This window comes from Purpureocillium takamizusanense, chromosome 9 (genome assembly GCF_022605165.1).
Source record: "Purpureocillium takamizusanense chromosome 9, complete sequence".
NCBI classification, from domain to species: Eukaryota; Fungi; Ascomycota; class Sordariomycetes; order Hypocreales; family Ophiocordycipitaceae; genus Purpureocillium; species Purpureocillium takamizusanense.
In genome coordinates, this window is record NC_063076.1 from 1,883,460 (window position 1) to 1,902,234 (window position 18,775).

Below are 18,775 nucleotides of genomic sequence, written 5' to 3' on the forward strand. Positions count from 1 at the left end.
AGGGCCAGGATATGCCGGTCGAGGAAGGCAGAAGTGCCAGGCGCAACCCAAGATCTCCAGGGGCAGCCAAACAATGTTTACTGGTATAAACTCTCTTTGGGAATCTACCAAGCCGACTTGTAACAGACTTCCCATCAACGAAAGGTAAACAACGACCAGCCCAAAATCGCATCCCGATACGCCGTATCCATGCATGCAATTTGCAACCAGAACAAATCTATGCGTCACTTTACGCAGACTTCTTACCCTTCTTGGCCTTCTTGCGAGACTTGTCGCCCATGGCCTCCTCGTAGACTTCGGCCGCCGTTTGCCCGACCTTGCGTTTTTGCTTGCCAGACTTTACGCTAACGACTGTGTTCGACTTGCCGTCCCTCGTGGCGCTCTTGACCTGCTTCTCAGCCTCTGCCCAGGCAGGGGCGTCACCCTCAATTTCGAACCTAAAGCAAGAGCGTTGACGTTAGTGCAAGTCGCCATATTTGCGACGCTGTGGTGAGGGAACAACGTACTGATCCAGCGGCAGAGAGTCAATCAGCTCCCTCTGCTTCTGCCTGAGCGCCGTGAGGGCCTCGTCCCCACCCTCTTCCAGCTCGTCGTCGAGAGACGTGGACAAGGGTGCGAAGCGCTCGTCCACCACTTCGTCATCGTGCGCGCCGCTAGCGTCGGCCCTCGAGACACCAATCTTCTCGGGCTTGGGCATCTCCGCATCGACGGCGGCGGACACTAGCGTACCAAAGTGTGCCGTCACCTTGCGAAGGATCTTGATAAACATGGCCAGGAGCTGCGACGGCTGTACATCCAATTCCTTTCCAATGGCATCGATCTCCTTGCGCTGCAAGCCAATGCCCAATAGGATGCACTGCTGCAAGCCCGTCAACTTGATGTCGCCTTTGAGCTTGCCCGAGAAGTACAGATTGGCAATGACCGGCATCATGTCCAGGATGACGTGGTAGTCCAGCATGTTGTTCGCGTACGACTCCAACCGCTTCAGGTCGAAGGGCGAGAAGTTGCGGTCCAGCTCGTACTTGTCCATGGCGGGGGCCTCGACCGAGTCTAACTTTGCGCCAGCGTTGGCGGACTCATCGATACTAAGCGCCTCGGCGGTTGTGAAGCCCCTGAACTGGTACGACAGCAATGACAGGAAGCGCTTTTGAAAGTCTCGGGAGAACGCCCCCAGCCAAGTCCTGTCCTGACTGTTCTCAAGCGGCCGGAGCATAACGCAGGTGTGCTCGCCGGTAAGATCGTTGGCAGTCTGCCGCAGGTATACCGGTGAAAATGCCGAGCGCTTCCAAAACTTGTGGAGAGGCTTCGTCAGACCGTAGCTGACACCAATGTAGTCCAGAGCCTCCGGTCTCTTCTCTCTCAACTTGGCAAACAGCGGCGGCATATTCGCCTGGTCGCGGATCTTGATCTCCTCGCTCAGTAGCGACGCCTTGGCCAACTCGGCATCGGTGGCCCGATGCATCTTCTCCTCCATGACCTGGTCGTCGTCCTCGGACAGGGAGGCAAAGCGACCCTCATAGTAGTCGGTCAGGAGCTCCAGAGCCTTTGATCCGTAGCCCATAGACACGTACTCTGGGTTGGTCGCTATCCGTACGACACGGGCGCCGGAGAGGGAAGCAAAGTCCTCGTCCTGGAATTGCTGGCTCACCAACCAGGGGATGAGATCGCCATGAGGCCGCTGGCCACGGCTCAGGCTGTTAAGAACGCTCTGTCTGCTAATCTTGCCTTCCAGCGCGACCTGGATGACGCACAGGGGCTCGGGCAGCTTGCCGGTATCCTCCACGTTCGGGGGGACCAGGACGAAGAGCTCATGCGCCGGCGCATCGCTCATGAGCTGCAAGTCATCGGGCGAGTTCTTGTAGTGGCTTGCGACGTACAGCGCCACCATTTGTTGGAGGAATGCTTCGGAGACGGGGTGGAAGGAGAAGAGGGTGTCGCGGTTGACGGCCAAAAGCTCGCACTGATTGGGGTCAGGGCAGCCATGAACGTTAGCCTTGGCCTTGGGCAGTGTTGCGTCTAGGCACAGGAGCTTGTTCAGCCACTTCTCCACAGCATCGCCCTTGGCATATCGGATGGGCTCGGACAGAGTGATTTCACGCAGCTTCCTTGCAGCCTGGTACTCTTCCGTCTTGGCAGCCTTGCCGGTTGACCTATCAGCCAGTTCGGTGTCACCGTTGGTGATGGAAGCGGATCGCGATTGCTCTCGCAGCTGCTTGATGAGCTTGAGAGACAGAGACCGACCGGTTCCCTCGTAGCCGTTGATGGTGGAGGCCATGAAGACCAGGTAGGGTCCCATAAGCTTGCGCACGAGGGGAAGGGGAATGGCAGCCGCCTCATCAATAACAAGCAGCTCGGCTTGACCCAAAACATGGGAATCTTGGGGCCGAATATACTGAATGGTCTGGCGGTGCTGCCGGTGAATATTTACTCGCACAATCGCCTTGTTAAAGTCGGGGTTTGTGCTCTGGATGATGGAATAGTCGGCATGATCGGCGTAACCAAGTGCATCGAAGCCCTTGAAAATGAACTCGAACAAGGTCTTCAAGTTTTCTGGTGATGGGGAAGTGATGAAAATATTGCTGTATCCGTACGCCACGGCGGCGGCAATGGCGACACCCATGGCAGCAGACTTGCCTCGACCTCTGGCGGCAGTAAGCGCGACGGTGCTCCTCAGAGTCTTCTCGGAGATGGCTTCCGTGAAGGTGAGAAGCGCCTTTGCCTGGTCCACGGTACGCGCGAGCGAGATGAGCGACCCGACCGGCTGCCTCTCCTGGTTCTCGTCCTTGATGCCGTCGAGCTCAATCTGCTGCTCCGTCTTGGGCTGATCCAGGTCCGGCGGCGGGAGGGCCTTGACGTCCTTGCCGCCCGATATGGGCAGCACGTTTAGCTCATCATCAATAACCAGACAAGACTCGCAGCGACCCAGAGACAGCAGGAAACGCTCGTTGAACCGCGCGACGACATCGGTGTGGGCCTCGGTCCTGTACCGAGAGTGGACGTCCATGGACAGGTTGTAGAGCTGTCGCAGACTGTTCATGCCCTTGAGCAGCATGACGACAAGGCCGCCGCCCTCGACCGTCTCGATTGTTCGTGCCAGGATATTGGGCGTGAGCGCCTCAAAGTCTTGCAGAATGCACATGCCAAAGGTGTTTCCCAGAATCTTGTCCGTCTCCTTGTAGTATGTGTATCGGATATTGTGCAGCGACACGAAGAGTTCGAACGGGTCTTCAGAGTTGGCCTCGCGGATGCCTCGCTTAATCTCCTTCTTGATCTTTTGCTCGCGCTTCTTGCGATGACTGATGCGCCACCTGGTTAGTAGTCCGTCCTTCCAGTCCGTCCCTCGACAAGTGCTAGACGCAGAAACGAGACCTACCTCGTAAAGCCAAGCAGCTTATTCTTGTACGCCCACAGCACAGATTTGTTCTGCTTGATGTCCATACTAGACATTATGTAGTGTAGATGCACAATCACGTCCTTGGAGCGGTCGCCCACCACGACGAAGAAGCTCCTCTTCTTCTCCTGCAAGCCATTGCGGATGAGCGTCTGAATGCGCTGATCCCTGCGAAGATTGTTAGCCGCGCGCTTGAAGAGTGACCGGCTTGTGGCGGACTTACACTTGTTTGCGCGACATGTTGCGAGCGTGCCCAGGCGGTCAATTGCACGGAGGAAACAGTTTGGCGCAACCAAGGCTGTGTCGTCGATTCGCCCGAGCGCGGGCAGCTCTCACGGTTCCAAAATTTTGGCGGCAGAAAGATTTCGGTCGGGCGGTGTGGTGTGACGGTCCGTGGTGGGGATTGGGCGGCGGTACGTACTGGCACTCGGTCAGGATCCACTGCGACCGAATTTGAGCGACACTTAGTAGGTACGAGCATCTGAAGCGACAATGCACTGCACGCCTCATGACAAGTCTCATTCATAGCCCTAGTTTACAGATCCAGCATCTATGGAAAATAATTCAACTAGTAATACAGCACGAGAGAGTACCGCGCACATGGCTGGTGATCACGAAGGCATGGTTCAAAGCCGCACCATACTGAGCAGATCGCCAATGCCATCATGATTATTCCTGCCAAAGTCTATATGCGAGAACCCGAACCGCGCATATGCTCTAATAAAAGCCCACTAGCTGTCATCGGCTACGTCTAGTAGACACGTCCGTAGACGAAACCCCCGAATGCAGACAAAGACGCAAAAACAAGAACCGCACAGGGATTCCCTATGTGCACTTTACGTCCGGTCAAGCTTGCGGCGCAGGTTCCGCGTCCGCTTCATCAGCTTCTTGTACTTCTTCTTCTTCATCCTGAGTTTCCGTTGCCGTCTGACGCTGATGGCGTGCATGTCGCGGCGGGGACCTTGGGCCTCGTCGAATCGGACCTGCCGGCGCGCCATGCGCTCGAGAAAGCTCCGGGGCTGTTCGTCGTTGATGATGCGCGGGCTGTGAGCCACGATGCGGATCTGGCCGTCGGGCTCGGTGGACTCCTCGATAGTGAACATGGCCTTGTAGACGCGGTGATGCGGCACGTCCTCGACAACCTGGGCGTGGGCGGATAGGCCGTCCGCGTCGGCTCCGGACTGTTCTTGCGGCAGGGGAGGCGGGCGGAACGGCAAAAACTCGCCCGACATGGTATCCACCTGGAGATAGATGCTGGACTGGCTCCCGTCCGGATTCCGGAGCTCGACCTTTTGCATGCCCTCGGCCATGCCGTGGTCTTCCTGGTGGCCGCCTATCGTCATCTGGGCCATGGGGCCGTCAAGCTGATCGATGGTGCTGGATATGGTGGACACGGTGTCGGCGACCTTGTTCGACTTTGTTCGCGGCGCGAAGATGGAGGCAAAGTGCTCGTCAGTCACGGACCGCGGCATGGTCTGCGTGATAGAAATGGGCCGGTGGAGAGAAAAGAAGCTCGAAAGACCGAGTGCTGGGATCCGGTTAGCCAAGGGTTCCGCGAATGATGTGACGGTCTGCCAACTACCTTCTTGGGACATGTGATGGGTGCTGGGAACGCTGGGGAGCTTTCGGAACGAGGCGGCGCCTACGTCGGAAGCGTCCTTGCTCTTTCGTTTCCGCTTCTCGCCCGGCGTCTTGCCATCTCCGCGCGCCGAGGCCGACGACGTGGGGACCGACTGGCCGGCGGCGACATCGCTGGAGCCGTTGTCCGGTCGCGAGGGCTTCGAGGAAGAGAAGCGTCGCTGGTGGCCGCGAGCGAGGAGGGGGACAGTCGCGGTGGCGGCGCACTTGGGAGCGGCGGCGGCGAGCGAGGAGACGAGGCCGCCGGCGTGAGGGACCGAGGAGACGACGCGCCGCACCGACGAGGGCAGCATGATGGCGGCGACTTGTCGGAGGGCCAGAAAGGGTTGTGAAGGGGGGGAGGCGCTGCTTGGCCGTCAGGATGTGAGTCCTGGTGATGGCGGTTGTGGTTCGTCAAAAGCCGGCTGATGGGTGGCCGCACGAGGTCGGGTGGGAAAAGGTTGCTCCGTCCGGTGCACGCGGCTGTGGTCGGGGCGGGTCGGCGCTAGGACTCACCACCTGAGGCGCGAGGCGAGTAGGTACCTTTATTAAGCGGCCTAAGGCAGCGATAGCGGCGCGGGCAGCGTAGTGGCAGGTGACCTCGCTCAAGCGATGCCCCACTGGGCGCTGAGGTCCAGTGCTGAAGCCGCTGTCGGCACTGCACAGGCAGGTCACCCGGACGTTTCCTCCACATTGACGCCAGCCAGCCTTGGCTCGTTTCAAGAGGGATTCGAATTCATCAAGCGCGGCAACTCTTGAGCATCGACCAGTACTGTATGCATACTGCACAGACAGACGACATGAGATCCACCGCGTTTCGACCCTACACATGCCGCGTACAACGTAAATGTTTGCTACTGCGGGTGGTCGGGTTCACCCAGCGCCACTTCCACTTGGTGGCCTGCGGGATCGCGGCTCACCATCAGTACAGACGCCGCCATGTGGCGACAAGACTCGTCTTCTGCTCGCGCATGATGGAAACATTGACGAAGACCGCAGGCGCACAGTGAACTGCTCTAGCTTTTGGACTTTATAGCTTGCCCGTCGTGTGTTTGAAAAGACGCACGACACTCCGGCTGGCCGTTGTAAGCTGATACTCGGGAATAACTCGAGACACTCTGAGTCTGCAGGACCCCATTCTCATTCACGATCCTCTTACGCCCAGCCTCCACGCTCCCCGGGATGGCCGTGTGGCGATGGCAGCAGTCCCCGCGCCAGATGGACCCCCATTAACGGTACTGCCTATGTGCAACGGCCAAGGCCGAGAGACAGGACCCAAGTGAATGAAGCAGCCGATCTGGATGTCGATCAAGGCGCAGCTTTCGTTCGCTATCATGTTTGGCGGCGGCGGCACATGGCGTCAAATCGGGCTTAGCGGCGACGTTGACACCTGGCCCCGCCACCGACATCATACCGAGCCTCACGCCTCCAGGAACGCGAAAGAGCCTTGTATCCAACCTCAATATTAGGAGAATAGGATGCGAGGATCGTCGGTTTAACGCACAGCGGTCAGGGGACGGAGTGTAATCTTCTGAAGACATAAAGGGTCCAATGGCCCGCAGATAGATGCCCGTATCAAATCCACATCCATCCTCTTCGTACTTCGTACATTCAGCCATCAATCAATTAGCTCTCTCGACTTCTTGAGTCCAAACAACCAACCTTTGCACTTTGTATAATCACGCCCGGCATCAACCACAGTCATGCGAGACTATAAGAGCACAGCCGGCGGCAATACCACCGTCATCCTCGAAAAGTCGGATGACCCCCCTCCGCCTGCCTACAGCCCTGCCGCGTTCCACCTCGAGGCCGCCGCCATCGCGACGACGGCCCCGGCCTGCACCGAGCCAACGACCATCATGTTCCCGCGACGGCTCGTCTACGTCCCCTCCTGGCTCTCCTCGACGTCCTTCATCGGGCGCACCAAGGACGGGCCGCTCTTCGCCGTGGAGACGCCCAGCAAGCTCGTCAACTGTTTCGGCCTGGGCAGGACCGTCCTGCACGCAGGGCCCGACAAGAAGTCGTCGCCGGCCGTCGCCTCGGTTGGTGTCCAACGGGGCAGCAAGTTCCGCCGCTCGCTCATCCGCGTCGGCCCGGGCTCCCGTTCCCCAGGCGCAGGCAGCGGCAGCGCCGACGAAGCCGGAACCGTCGAGGTGACCATGTCGGGCGACTGGTGTCGCACGCACAGCTTCTCGCTGCTCGTCGCCGGGGGCAGGTTAGAGCGGTTCGAGTGGCGCCACAGCCACGGCGACGAGGTCCGCGAGCTGTCGGGCGGCTTCAACGTGGGCTGGAAGCTCGTCCGCCTCGACAGCGCCCCCGTCGCCCCCTACCAGGACCGCGCGGGCAAGAGCTACACGAGCGACGGGAAGGAGGTCGTCGCCGTCGGCGCGCAGCCCAGGCTCTTCCGCAGGAGTCCCGAATTCGCCTTTGTCGGTACCGGTGCGCGCGGCGAGCTGGGCGAGACGTTTGAGATTGTCGCCGTCATGGGCTTCTTGCGGCTGTACGAGCTGTCTGTGCAGCAGTCCGCCATCAATGCCTCTGCTGCAAGTTCCTCGTCGGTAGCAGTCGCGGTGAGCTAGATAGTTTATGGGAAGGAATGGTTTGTGATGTAAAGCGCGCCGTCTATAGAAAGATACCATCTTGATGCCCCTGCTTGTGCAGGTCTGGGCGACTAAAATAGAGACTCCTCGAAGGGAAGACAAGTCTGTTCAGCCGGGCATCCCATATCGTGAAGTCGTGTGCGACAAAACAAGAAACAATACCTCAGTGCTCTACCTGCCAGCCCATTTTTTGGCGGCGTCCCAATGACCACGTCTATGCAAACCGATGCAGAACAAACCTCGCATATATCAGACAGACCGGGCGAACCCTCACATCAAGCCCTTTCCCATGCAGTGCCAAAATATCGATCGCGCCCAGCTTAAAGACCCATGGGAACGGCCTCGACCTCCTCCTTCTCGTCATCGGACTGGCTGTTGACCCAGCTCAGGTAACTGTTCCAGCCAATGGAGATGACGTTGGCGAAGAGGACGCGGTGCTGCAGGGGCAAAAAGGTAAAGTTGACGAACTGGACAAAGGGCCAGATCATCCAGTTGGTCTTGAGCGCCGGCCACCACGTCTTCTCGAGGCGCTCCTTGGCGCTGGCGCCCTCCATGGTGGCCATGCTGCTGAGAAAGACGCCAATCATGACGGGGGCGAAGAGGGTCTGGTCGCAGCCGACGCGGGCGAGCGTCTCGAGGCGCGGGTTGCGCAGGTTGACGCGGCGAGCCAGGATGCCGAACCACGTTGTCGCGACGGGTCCAAAGACGCCTGCGAAGAAAAGAGTCAGCCGTTTCCCTTGGCCCATGCCGGGAGAGTGAGAGGCTCACAGCCGCCGTAGAGGGCCATGCGGCCGGTGCGGGTCAGGTCATGCTTCTGCAGGCCCTTCTTCTCGACAAGCTGCTGCGCCGTGATGTCGCCCGTCGCGAAGAGCACCGCTGTGGTGACGCTCTGGGTGAGCAAGGGGCGCGCGGCCAATTTGGCATTGTACCTATGAATTGCCCAACAAACAGGTCAGCGAGTTGGGTCAGGGTCATTGACGTTTGGAGACGTAAGCGACGACGCACCATCTGAAGAAAGCGACCATGATGATGATTGGTGGTGTGTATGTTTTTTCCTTGGTTTGAGATGTCGAAATTATTTGAGAGAGACGTCCGGAATTCGGATGCCGTGCAGCAAGCCTGCGTGGGTGCCTGCCTGGGTGTTGACAAGCTACCTACCTAATAACTGAGGGTCGCACCAACGCGCGCTGTGTGGTCGCAGCTCAAGTCAGGGACAGTGTCAGTGCCGCCACCGCGGACAAGTCAAAAATTTCCCCGGATGGGCCCAAATTGGCAATGAAACGGGGGTCAGCGACAAGGGAGGCGGTGTGTGCGCAGCGCCGTGTCGAGAGCGGGAAAGTCGACGGAAAGAAAGCAGAGCGACGGCGCGAAGCGAATGAAGGGCCGTGAGGGAGAGAATGAAAAGGCGATGATGGCGATGTGCGAGAGAGAGAGATGGAGAGGGGAAGAGAGTGAAAATCACAGACACATCGATCGGAGCACAGTGGTGATGGATAAGGTACTGAAGCGGGTTGGAGTGAAGGGTGCAAAAAGGGTGGATGGGTGGCGTTCAAGGTTGGGTCTCACCCTCCACTGTGCCCACTGTACCCCACTGCGTTCCGTTCTGGCGGGCGGGACCGGGAGTTGAGCCGCTAAGGTAGAGCCCCTGCTGGACCCATGCCAGTGGAGGCTGCTGGGCGCGGCGCCGGGCCTGGCAGCGTCCTGCATGCCTGGGTCGGTCGCCGTGGCTCAGGGGTGTCATCCCTCCAACAGCGCCCGTGCCTGGAGCCTGGAGGTCGGCCGCTTCCCCACTCCATGCCGGCTGGCAGACACGGAGGATGGAAGGCTTCCATTTTTCTCTAGTGGTCACCTGGGGCGCTAAACACTGGACTCGAGGGGCCAGAACGAACCATTCTCGACTGGCTTCGACATCTTGGCCCTGTGTTGCCGCAACCAGTGCCGTCGACATCAACATGTAGGCACGGTGGGCAGTTAGTTTGAACCCGTCTGCCTGCCTTTCGACGGCCCGGGTGGGTGGTTCCGTTCCGCGGTGCCTCGCAACGTGCGTCGATCAGACGTTGCTGCCTGGCTTGACTCAGGATCGCGCCGTTTTTTAGCGCCACGGCACTTTGTTTGCTTGGACGCTGCCGTCCGTTCGCCGGCACGGCATGACTTACTGGGTCGGGCTTCCCGGCGTGTTCCATTCGGGGTGCCGCTGCGAAGGCGCCCGGAGGCCGGAGGCTGGACGGAGGCGGCCCCGTCCGCGGCTGGCCTGCATGTCCCCGTTGGGGTCTGTCTCCTGTGCACGGTTCGGGAGCCGGGTTGACTGACGACTTGCAGATTTCACAAAGTGTGCGTGCGTATGAAACAGACAAGTCAACTTGCTCTTTGTACACGCAAAAGCGCGAGCATCAACCACTGCCTGCCCGTCATCATGTCATGCAACCACTTAAGCAAGTCACTCACCACCGCCATTGGCCAGCGATACCGATACCAGGGCCATTGACCACTTCCTTCCTTCCCCTGGCACACGCGTCTCGCATGCGCGCAACGTGCCCGCCCATTGGTTCTCCCCCCTCTCGAGACGACTCGAGACTTGAGAGCTTTGCAACAACCTTGGAACCACCACCGCATCTTCACCGACAGGGGGTTACTTACTGGTCGCATCACAGACCACCATCGATCGGCAGGACAGCTGCCTGCCCGCTCGCTCACTTCGGCTCTTCGTTGGCGACCATCTCTGCCGTCTTCACATGCATTACCCAAATGCTCTCCGCCATCACAAACTGATGCCCCGCGCGTGAGCCCGTGAACAAGTCAACACGGTCATCGTCGTCGTCATCACTCATCATGGCCGACAACGAGCCTGCCACCGCTGCCGTCGCCCACCCGCTTCGTCTGCTCCTCGCCGGCTGCTTCATCCCAGCCCTCCCGCTCTGCGTCACCCACGGCGTCCTATCCAGCAACCCCGTCCCCGCCGTTGGTCTCATCCCCCAGGCCGCGTCCGTCGTCTCCTCACTGCTACTGCTACGCCTTCGTGCCGCGCCAGCGCCAGACACCGAGCATCAGGCCGGACATGGCACCCTCGCCAACGGAGAGCGTGCTCACGACGGCGACGGCTATGATGATGACGACCATGCTCACGAAGACGCGGCCGATGACGACCCTCGCCATGTCTTGCGCGAGACGCTTTCGCACCCCATCGCCGTCTTCTTGTTCGACACCCTCCTCGCAGCGTCTTACATGATTGTCCTCGTCTTCACCTGGATATCACCTTCGCGCTCCCCCTCGCTCAGCATGCTCGCCGCCTACGCCACCATCCCCCTCCTCACCAGCTTGTAAGTCGCCTCATCCGCCCCATTTCCCTTCGCGTCCCCCTAAACGTCAGACCCGACCGCTGACGAATCCCGCTCCCCCGTCTCACAGCCTCGGACACCTGTTTCTCGCCCTGCGCGCCCTCTACGACGGCCTTGCCGTCCGCGGGCTCGTCAGGTACGTCGCGTGGCGCGCAGTCCCGTCCGACTGCCCGCACTGTAGCGCCCGCCTGCGCCCTGCCCAGCTCCCCGAGTTCCCTTGGCTGAGGGCGCTGCGCACCAGCTTCCGCCGTCTCCGTCAACTCCGCCGCCGCCGCCGTGGTGACGACGGGTACGCGCCCGTCTTTGTGAGCGAGACGGGACGTTATCGAGACGACGATGACGGCGACGATGAGCATCGCGGCGACGGCCATGACGGCGGTGTCGGGCCGGCGGCTGCAGATGACGACATGAGGGCGGAGCAGCCCGAGGCCGTCGAGGTCAGGAGCAGGGAGCGGAGGGGCAAGAAGAGCGCCCAGCCTGCGCCCGAAGACGCTGCGCCTGGGGGTAATGAGTGATGGCCTTTGGTCACTGGGTGGCGCTTTGTGGTTGTATGGTGTAAGGAGTGGTTGTCGGTGATTATGGATGCTCTTGTGTGACTTTTGGGGGGTAGGGTTGTTGCTTGTGTGGCGTTGACGACGGGGACGTTGCTGAGCAGCGCTTATGAGAATACCGCAAGCCCTTTTTTTCTTTCAAGTTGGCGTGTTTCCGCAGCAGATACCCTTGATAGGCTCAGTCTTGTTCTCTTGTACTTTGACGCCGCCGCGTCGTGGGCCGTGGAGCAGGCCTTGATAGTCTTTATACTTTTTCCACGTCTCTCTGTTCTTACAATTCACTGCCTGGTACAGCGGCTCTCTGTCTCTGTCTCCGTCTCTCTCTATATATATATTTATCCATCTAACGTGGCTGTCAGGTGTAGATCCCACACGCACACAACGTCCCACATCCCACCTTCCACGCTCAACGTGAAGGGCAAGGGAACGGGGCGAAAACCACATCTTTTATTCCCAGGCCGCGGCGCGCCAAGCACATACAGACACACAAGAGAGCACACTCACACCTCCGTCTCGATGCCCTCCTGCTTGGAGTGCCGGTCAAACAAGCCCGACACGCCGTCGCCGACCCTCTCCATCTTGTGCTTGACCCAGCGGCCCGTCCGCGGCACCTTCCACTGCATGATGCCGCGGTGCTGCCTGTGCAGCGCCTTGTCCCGCCGGCGGTAGTCGCGGATCTGGTCCAGCGGGCCCTGCTTGTCGCCCTCGCTGCCGTCGGGGATCGCGGACCGGCCGCCGACGCCGTTTCTTCTGCCCTTGGCTTTGCCCTCGCCGTTGTTGACCTTTTTGTCGTCGTCATCATCGTCGTCGTCATCAGAGCTGTCGCTGTCGGAGCTGTCGCTGTCGCTCGACGCCTCCTCGTCCACGATGCCGGCCTCCTTCTGCATCTTGTCCGCGTCGAGGTTGTCGCGCGACGTGTCGATGACTTCGACCACGTCGCGCGTGTTTTGATTGCGCGAAGCCCACGCTGAGTGCGCGGCGCCCTGCAAGACAAGAGGAAGGGGGGATCGTGTTAGCCTGCGTGCCTGGCGTGCGTGCACGGCGGAGAACAGGGGGGGAGGGCGACGAGAGAGGCAAAAGGGGGGGGTGCTTACCATGCCGGCCCAGAACGTGAGCTTCAGCTTCAAGGTACCAAGCCTCTCGCCCGCCTCGTCGAGGCAGTTGGCCGTTGCGCGTTCAAAGTCGCCCTTGCAGATGGGCAGCTCGAGCTCCTGCTCCTCCTCGTCGGGTATGTCCTTGAGCCACAGGACGCAAAACGCCGCCACCTTGTCCCCGAAGAAGCCCTTGTCCTTGAACGAGATGGACATGCAGCTGCTGTACCGCTTGTGCACCGCGAGGCTGACGTTTTGCCCCCTCTTGGCCGTCCACCTGGCCTCGTTGCTGTTGTTGTTGCTGCTGTTGTTATTGTCGTCATCATGGCCGCCACCACCTCGTGCGTACAGCTTGCCCATGCTTATGTTGGTCTTGAGCTTGAGCTTGCAGGAGCGCAGGTCCCGCGGGCAGTCCGAGCTGGTGGCCCGCGGCTGCACGTCCACGGTGCCGTAGTTCCAGCCCAGGAGGTTCCGCGGCGCCTGCAGCCTCACGCTCCTCCAGACCATGGACAGTCTGATCCTGCCGTGGCCGATGCCGCCCGAGAGGGGCCAGAAGCCCATGACCTGCGAGCGGTCCCTGAATATGTCGCCGAGGGGCAGGTGCACGATGCCCAGCAGGGGGTCGTCCTCGTGCAGCCGGGCGTCTCGGACGGAGACGTAGACGTCGCAGTCCCTCCAGTCGCGGATGAAGCGCTCGCACCCCGCGTTGAAGAAGGGCTTCGCGTTCTGGGGCTTGGTTCGCGTCTTGAACGTCTTGCTGTGGTTGACGATGACGGTGCAGTACGAGCTCGGGAGGCTCTCGCCCGTTTCCTCCTCGTCGCTCGCCTCCTCGTCGTCGACGCTCTGCGACTTGCTGAGCTTGACGAGCTCGAGCCCGGTGATGTTGTGGATCTGTAGGCTGAACAGCCCGCTGGGATACTTGTCCGGCGGCGGGGCGGATATAATCATGGCGTCCTGCTCTGCCTTGAGCTCCTGTGCCTTTTGCTGCTGCAGCTCGGCTTCGTCTCGCTCCGTTTGCCCTTCCTTGAACATGGTCTCTCGGAGCTTCCGCTCGCAGCTCTGGTCCACCTTGTGCCTCAGCTGATCCATGGACCTGACCTTGCGATCGTGGGTCTGCTTGTCAAATTGATCCTGCTGAATCTTCGCCTTGGTAAAGTACCCGACGCTCCACTCGAGCTTCCCAGGCATGTTGTCCCCGGATTTGAGGGCCCTGAAGCCGTCGGTGCGCTTCCACATGCGTCCTTTGGACTGCTCGTCGGTCATGAGCTCTTTGAGTGGCACTTCGATGCGGCCCAGATCATCGTCGGCAGTGAACCGATCAGAGTCCCAGAGCTGGACGCGCAGCCGTTCTTCAATATTCAGCTCCTCTGGAGTAACGAGGACAAAGCACGTCTCGTCCCATCGCGGCTCCATCTCCGACGTGAGGATGCGCGTGCTCCAGAGTACCCTGCCAAATTTGGCCCACCCAACGGAGACGTAAGGATCCGAGCTGCCGTCGCTGAAGAAGGGAATCGCCGTGTCGCCCATCTTGAAGTCGTAGCCCCTCTTGATGTTAATCATGAGGACGCCGACCGAGTTCGTGTCCTTCTTGAAGTCGTCTCCTGCGAGCATGTCCTTGAGGTCGAGGGTCAGGCTCTTTGGCGCCACATACTCGGCCACTGCCGCATCGACAGCGGACTGCACAAAGTTGCTGATGAGAGGAATGTCCATGATGTTGAGGCCACGCTGGCTCAGGGGCGTACAGCTGAGATTGACCTTTGGCTGGCCCAGAAACGTCATGGTGCAGAGGGCGAAGAAGGGGGGATCGGGCGTCAGTTGCAGCCTCAGCCGCATGATGCCAATGATGCCCTGCAGGTCGACCCAGACGGGTATCTTGATGTTTCCGGGCAGATAGAAAGCCAGATAGAGGTGCATGTCCTTGGTTCGGTCCTTGAGGCTCTTGGAGCTTGAGCGCGTGCGATAGGCAAAGGCGACTTCCATGTTGACAAAGTCGCCCTCCTCGCCCTCCATGCCCTCGGCAATGGCTTTCTTGTCTGCCTGCATCTTGGGGTCCGAGTCGCCCAGGCCGTCCTCCTGATCGTCGTTGCCCTTGCCACTGTCGCATTGCTCTTGCGTCGTGAGCTTTCCATCCTGGGTCACAGAGTGAGCGGCCGCGGCCGTGGGGAGCCAGCGGATGCCGAGGATCCGAAGCGCCTCGCTGCCCTGGCCGATGTCTTCGACGCTGACCATGCGGACGAATTTTGGGAGAGACGCCTGCATGACGTCTTCGAGGGTGTCTGATAAGCTGGCAAACAGGTCGGGGTTGATCAGAGGCCACACCGAGCCGAGGAGCGAGTTGAGCCAGGCCGTCGTCTCGGTCTGATTCCTGTTGGCGTCGGCCTCTATCTGCTGGCGCTGCGCATCCCACAGCTCGTCCTGGAAGATGCTGGTGATTTTCCGGGATGTGTAGTCGCGGACACCGACGACCAAAGCAGCGACGGCCGCGGCACTCAGAGCCAGCAGCGTCGCCCACGTGAAGCTTGCTCCAAGCCAGCCGCTACCGTTGGGCTGTGCGTCTCGCCGGCCGTGAAGCCAGCGCTCCAGCGTTAGTGCTCCGAGGGCAATGATGAAAGCGCCGCACAATCCAATGGTGATGCCCCGCCTCGTGATGGCCGCAAACTGCTGACCCAAGACATCAAAGTCTGGCGGCGGGAACCGGTTGGTGAGCATGTCGTGGTCGTCCTGCATGCGCTGCTTCTCGGTAGCGAGCTGCTCGTCCGACTTTCCCTTGGCGCTCAGGCCGGTGGCCGTCTTTGGCGTCGAGCCAAACGAGGGACTGTTGGCCTCGATTTCCTCGAGGGCCTCGCTGGTGAAGTCGTGGATGGTGACGGGAAGGTGAGTGACGGGATCAGTGACCTCTCGCTCGGCACGTTCCTTTTTGCGGTGCTTCATCTCCTTGCGGCGCTGCTTGGGATCGGTGGCTCCCGGGTCGATCTGGGACGTGTCCTTGAGGGCCTCGTCTTGTTCTTCGTCATCGTCTTTCTCGAGGCCGTCCGCCTGTTGAGGAGGCTGACTGGCTTCAGCGCTGGCGGCGGCGGCATCAGGCGCATCAGGCTTGCCGTCTGTTTGGGCCTCTGGCTTGGCCTGGTTCCAACCCCAGAGCGACGCGGCGCCCTCGTCGGGGCTCTCGTCGGCCTTGAGAGCATTCTGCTGTCGCGCAGCCTTTTCCTCGCGATACTTGGATATCGTGGGGACAGGTCGGTGAGCGCTGTACGGCGCCTGGTAGCGGCGTACATCGTCGGCGTCATCGACGCCCGACATTGCGACTGATGGACGGCCAGTAGGGGGCAGGGGGTTTGGAGCTTTCAACCCATTCGTAACAGAACGTAGAGACAAGCACACGTGGAGAATGAACGGAGTAAGATGATACGAGAAAGGGGAGGGCTATCTTTGTTTTTTGGTGGGAGCAGGTGTTGAGTGCGGATCGCAATGGTTGAATTGGGCAAGTTTCGAGGCACAGCAGCGTAACCTTACGTCATAAGACCTGAATCTTGGCACGCGAACCCACTATAACAACCTGACGACGAGGCCTGAACGCGAGTGAAACAGGGTCGTGTCAATTTGCCGATGCTGTTGATTAAATAAAATAAAATAAAGTGTCGCCAGATGCCACGCGACAGGGCAGAGCAGGGCGTGTCGCGACGGTGTACCGCTCGGTGTAAACTGTACAATATAACTTAGTCCCCTCGTCACCGACGTGCTATCGCCAGTGGCGCACCAATAACGGAATCGACTGGGTGGGCGGCTCACCGCTGACCGCAAGCCTACTAGGTACGTAGTTAGTTTGGATGCACCTCACGCGACATCGAGGCGTCGTCGACGACGGGTCCCAATCTGCCGAGTTTCCATCCATGATTTGCCATGCCCCGGTCCCCCCCCGCAAGATGGCTTGCTTCCTTGTATTAGCGCCTGCCATCCTGCATCGCCCTACTCTACGTAGACCAGGGCCTGTATTACACGGGCTGCTCCGCGTTGGCAACGGACCTAGACGTCGACGCATGTTGGCTTGCCTCAGTTGTGCGGTCAAAGGCACGCACGATCTTGTATACATACTACCATTCTGTGCTTCGCTCACTGGGTCGTTCGGCATTGCAACAGCCTTGGCGCATCCCGTCCCGTCCCGGCCCGCAACCTTGACCTCCATCACGATCCTAGGCGAAACGGTGTAATGCATACAGTTCCGCCAGCCGGCACACCCTTCGTGTACCTACCTATTATTCATTTACTCCCTCGGCAATTGTCCAGTCAATGTCAATGCCATCGTTGGCCGCATCCCGCTTCCCCGGACCCGCTCCCGGGGCATCCTCGCCTCCGTCGCCCAACGCACCCGCACCGCACCTGTCCCAGAACCGGCGGGCGCCCTCCTCGAGCTCCGAGCCGCCCCTCCTCGTCGTGTGAAGCATCTGCACCACCAGGTCCGGCCGCTTCTCCCACACCGGCCGGAACCCCATCTCGAAGACGACGGGCAGCACGCCCACCATCCGCCGCAGGTGCCGCGCCAGGTCGATGTAGCCCTCGTCGCCCTCGCCCTCGACCCAGACCACCATGAAGCCGCTGCCGCCGCTGCCGAGCCCCCCGCGGTGCTGCGCGCTGCAATGTCGCAGCGTCATATCGTACAGCGTGCCCATGCGTAGCCCCTCCGGGTAGCGCAGCAGGCGCGGCTGGCCGAGCGTCTTGCTGAGCGAGGCGCCCGGTTCGCGCGAGGCGCTGGCGACGACGACGCGGCAGGGCGGTTGGGACGTGAGCATGCGGCGCCACGATGCTTGGGGGCGAAGGAAAGGGTTATCGCCACCGCCGCCGCCGCCGCCGGGACTCGTCATGTGCAGGCTCGCATCGTACAGCGGGAGTTCCTGGAAGCGCTTGTAGCCCATGGTCACCGTGGCGGGGAAGCGATGAAGCGGCTCGCTAGGGCTGGGGCGGAACGACGAGACGCACTCGAACCATGCGGGGAACAAGAGCCTTAGCAGAGGGTTCTGCCTCTTCGCCGGGATGCGGTCGCGGTCGCCGGAGCTGTCGTCCTCGTTCTCGGGATGGAAGAACAGGCTGCGCTGCAGCGCGAGCGATGAGGCGGCGACGACGTGCCAGAGGCGGCAGACGCGCGTCGCCGAGACGAGCAATGTGTGCATGTCGACGCCAACGAGGATGGCCTCGAGGAGCTCGGGCGTCGACAGAACAGCTTGCGCGGCGGAAGCCATGTCGGCAGGCGATGGATCGTCATCGACGATGGGCTCGGTGCGGGCATGCAGTGAGTGATGCGACACCCTGATGGGAAGCGACCAGCAAGGGCGGGGCGGGCAGGCGGCGCCGAAGTGGAGACGCCCGATCGGTGCCGACCCGGGGCCGTTGCCGCCGTCGCCCGGGACCCAGCCCGACTGCCCACTCTACGGGGTCCGGCATGGGGGGAGGGGCGCGCATTTTGACATGCGAAAGCGGGTTTATGGGGGTCGACAAGAGGCATCGGTCTGGGAACAGGGCTTGAAATAAGATTTAACACGGCGCGGGCGCAGTCATAAACGGTCTGATGTCTCTAGGCGAATGAATACGTGGTGGCTCCTACTAGTAGCCTTTGCTTCACCTGGAGCATGGCATCCATCACGACACCCTCAGACGCGTGGCCTCGAGAAAAAAATCGTACGATTTCTCCAGAAATGGCAGGGATGAGGGGGAGAGCGATCCGGCAGCGGCGGAGGTGCGCGATGGGAGAGGGCGTGTGCTCTCAACACAAAGGATAGCATAAAGCCATCAACTTCCCCCCCCCCCCAACACGAAGCTCGCCTGATCCTTCACTCGCACATGCAGCATCTACACACCCACATTCTGCACCCATTCACTCTTCGCATGGACGACGATGCAGAAAGTGGCCTGATGATGGGAGGCCCTCTGACCCCGTCGAACGATGGCTGGGCGACAACGAGTCGGCGGAAAGGGCAACTATTTTTCGACGCTCGCCGTGCCCGCGCCCCCAGCTCGGAATGAGAACGTCGACACAGCCGGACGGCAATCAGGGACACCAAGTGTCACGGCTCGCGGACGCGCATCATGCCCGTCGGGGAGAGGGGGGCAGAAGGGGGGCGTGTAGATGCTTACACTAAGTGGCCGTACCGCCAACGGAGCAAACTGCACCATTGTTTCGGGGCCCGTTTCACCTGGT

General features: G+C 60.5%; 7 protein-coding genes across 7 annotated transcripts; 2 read left to right on the plus strand and 5 right to left on the minus strand.

Annotated features, from left to right (window-relative positions):
* Positions 1-37: 37 nt before the first annotated feature.
* On the minus strand, positions 38-3,740 carry NAT10 (Aminoacyl-tRNA hydrolase). Its single transcript, XM_047991066.1, has 4 exons — positions 3,615-3,740; positions 3,374-3,559; positions 507-3,296; positions 38-437 (listed from the first exon to the last, which is right to left on the minus strand). Exons 1-4 carry the CDS (start codon positions 3,629-3,631, stop codon positions 230-232), a joined length of 3,201 nt encoding a protein of 1,066 aa, XP_047847076.1. The 5' UTR covers positions 3,632-3,740; the 3' UTR covers positions 38-229.
* A 154-nt stretch (positions 3,741-3,894) lies between these two features.
* JDV02_009406 (uncharacterized protein) lies at positions 3,895-5,504 on the minus strand. The gene is made up of 2 exons (XM_047991067.1): positions 4,974-5,504; positions 3,895-4,919 (listed from the first exon to the last, which is right to left on the minus strand). The coding sequence occupies exons 1-2, from the start codon at positions 5,320-5,322 to the stop codon at positions 4,228-4,230; spliced, it is 1,041 nt and encodes a 346-aa protein (XP_047847077.1). The 5' UTR covers positions 5,323-5,504; the 3' UTR covers positions 3,895-4,227.
* Positions 5,505-6,628: 1,124 nt separating this feature from the next.
* Positions 6,629-7,692, plus strand: JDV02_009407 (uncharacterized protein). The gene has a single exon (XM_047991068.1). The coding sequence runs from the start codon at positions 6,712-6,714 to the stop codon at positions 7,585-7,587; it is 876 nt and encodes a 291-aa protein (XP_047847078.1). The 5' UTR covers positions 6,629-6,711; the 3' UTR covers positions 7,588-7,692.
* A 236-nt stretch (positions 7,693-7,928) lies between these two features.
* On the minus strand, positions 7,929-8,633 carry SYM1 (Protein required for ethanol metabolism; the record flags this gene model as incomplete). The annotated part of the gene is made up of 3 exons (XM_047991069.1): positions 7,929-8,317; positions 8,377-8,537; positions 8,614-8,633. The coding sequence occupies 3 exons, from the start codon at positions 8,631-8,633 to the stop codon at positions 7,929-7,931; spliced, it is 570 nt and encodes a 189-aa protein (XP_047847079.1).
* Positions 8,634-9,741: 1,108 nt separating this feature from the next.
* On the plus strand, positions 9,742-11,753 carry JDV02_009409 (uncharacterized protein). Its single transcript, XM_047991070.1, has 2 exons — positions 9,742-10,925; positions 11,014-11,753. The coding sequence occupies exons 1-2, from the start codon at positions 10,438-10,440 to the stop codon at positions 11,456-11,458; spliced, it is 933 nt and encodes a 310-aa protein (XP_047847080.1). The 5' UTR covers positions 9,742-10,437; the 3' UTR covers positions 11,459-11,753.
* JDV02_009410 (uncharacterized protein) lies at positions 11,671-16,150 on the minus strand. The gene is made up of 2 exons (XM_047991071.1): positions 12,589-16,150; positions 11,671-12,477 (listed from the first exon to the last, which is right to left on the minus strand). The coding sequence occupies exons 1-2, from the start codon at positions 15,883-15,885 to the stop codon at positions 11,995-11,997; spliced, it is 3,780 nt and encodes a 1,259-aa protein (XP_047847081.1). The 5' UTR covers positions 15,886-16,150; the 3' UTR covers positions 11,671-11,994.
* A 263-nt stretch (positions 16,151-16,413) lies between these two features.
* JDV02_009411 (uncharacterized protein) lies at positions 16,414-18,133 on the minus strand. Its single transcript, XM_047991072.1, has one exon. The coding sequence runs from the start codon at positions 17,817-17,819 to the stop codon at positions 16,839-16,841; it is 981 nt and encodes a 326-aa protein (XP_047847082.1). The 5' UTR covers positions 17,820-18,133; the 3' UTR covers positions 16,414-16,838.
* Between the last annotated feature and the right edge of the window lie 642 nt (positions 18,134-18,775).

What these genes read in the sequence shown, in the direction of transcription:
- NAT10 (XM_047991066.1), bottom strand. An exon ending in AAGCTGCTTGGCTTTACGAG is followed by an intron (nt 3,297 to 3,373) that starts GTAGGTCTCGTT and finishes GTGGCGCATCAG; the next exon opens with TCATCGCAAGAAGCGCGAGC. An exon ending in GACTCTCTGCCGCTGGATCA is followed by an intron (nt 438 to 506) that starts GTACGTTGTTCC and finishes CTCTTGCTTTAG; the next exon opens with GTTCGAAATTGAGGGTGACG.
- JDV02_009411 (XM_047991072.1), bottom strand. Translation starts at nt 17,819, where the DNA reads ATGGCTTCCGCCGCGCAAGCTGTTCTGTCGACGCCCGAGCTCCTCGAG.
- JDV02_009407 (XM_047991068.1), top strand. Translation starts at nt 6,712, where the DNA reads ATGCGAGACTATAAGAGCACAGCCGGCGGCAATACCACCGTCATCCTC.
- JDV02_009406 (XM_047991067.1), bottom strand. Translation starts at nt 5,322, where the DNA reads ATGCTGCCCTCGTCGGTGCGGCGCGTCGTCTCCTCGGTCCCTCACGCC. An exon ending in CCATCACATGTCCCAAGAAG is followed by an intron (nt 4,920 to 4,973) that starts GTAGTTGGCAGA and finishes ACCGGATCCCAG; the next exon opens with CACTCGGTCTTTCGAGCTTC.
- JDV02_009409 (XM_047991070.1), top strand. Translation starts at nt 10,438, where the DNA reads ATGGCCGACAACGAGCCTGCCACCGCTGCCGTCGCCCACCCGCTTCGT. An exon ending in ATCCCCCTCCTCACCAGCTT is followed by an intron (nt 10,926 to 11,013) that starts GTAAGTCGCCTC and finishes CCCGTCTCACAG; the next exon opens with CCTCGGACACCTGTTTCTCG.
- JDV02_009410 (XM_047991071.1), bottom strand. Translation starts at nt 15,885, where the DNA reads ATGTCGGGCGTCGATGACGCCGACGATGTACGCCGCTACCAGGCGCCG. An exon ending in TCACGTTCTGGGCCGGCATG is followed by an intron (nt 12,478 to 12,588) that starts GTAAGCACCCCC and finishes CTTGTCTTGCAG; the next exon opens with GGCGCCGCGCACTCAGCGTG.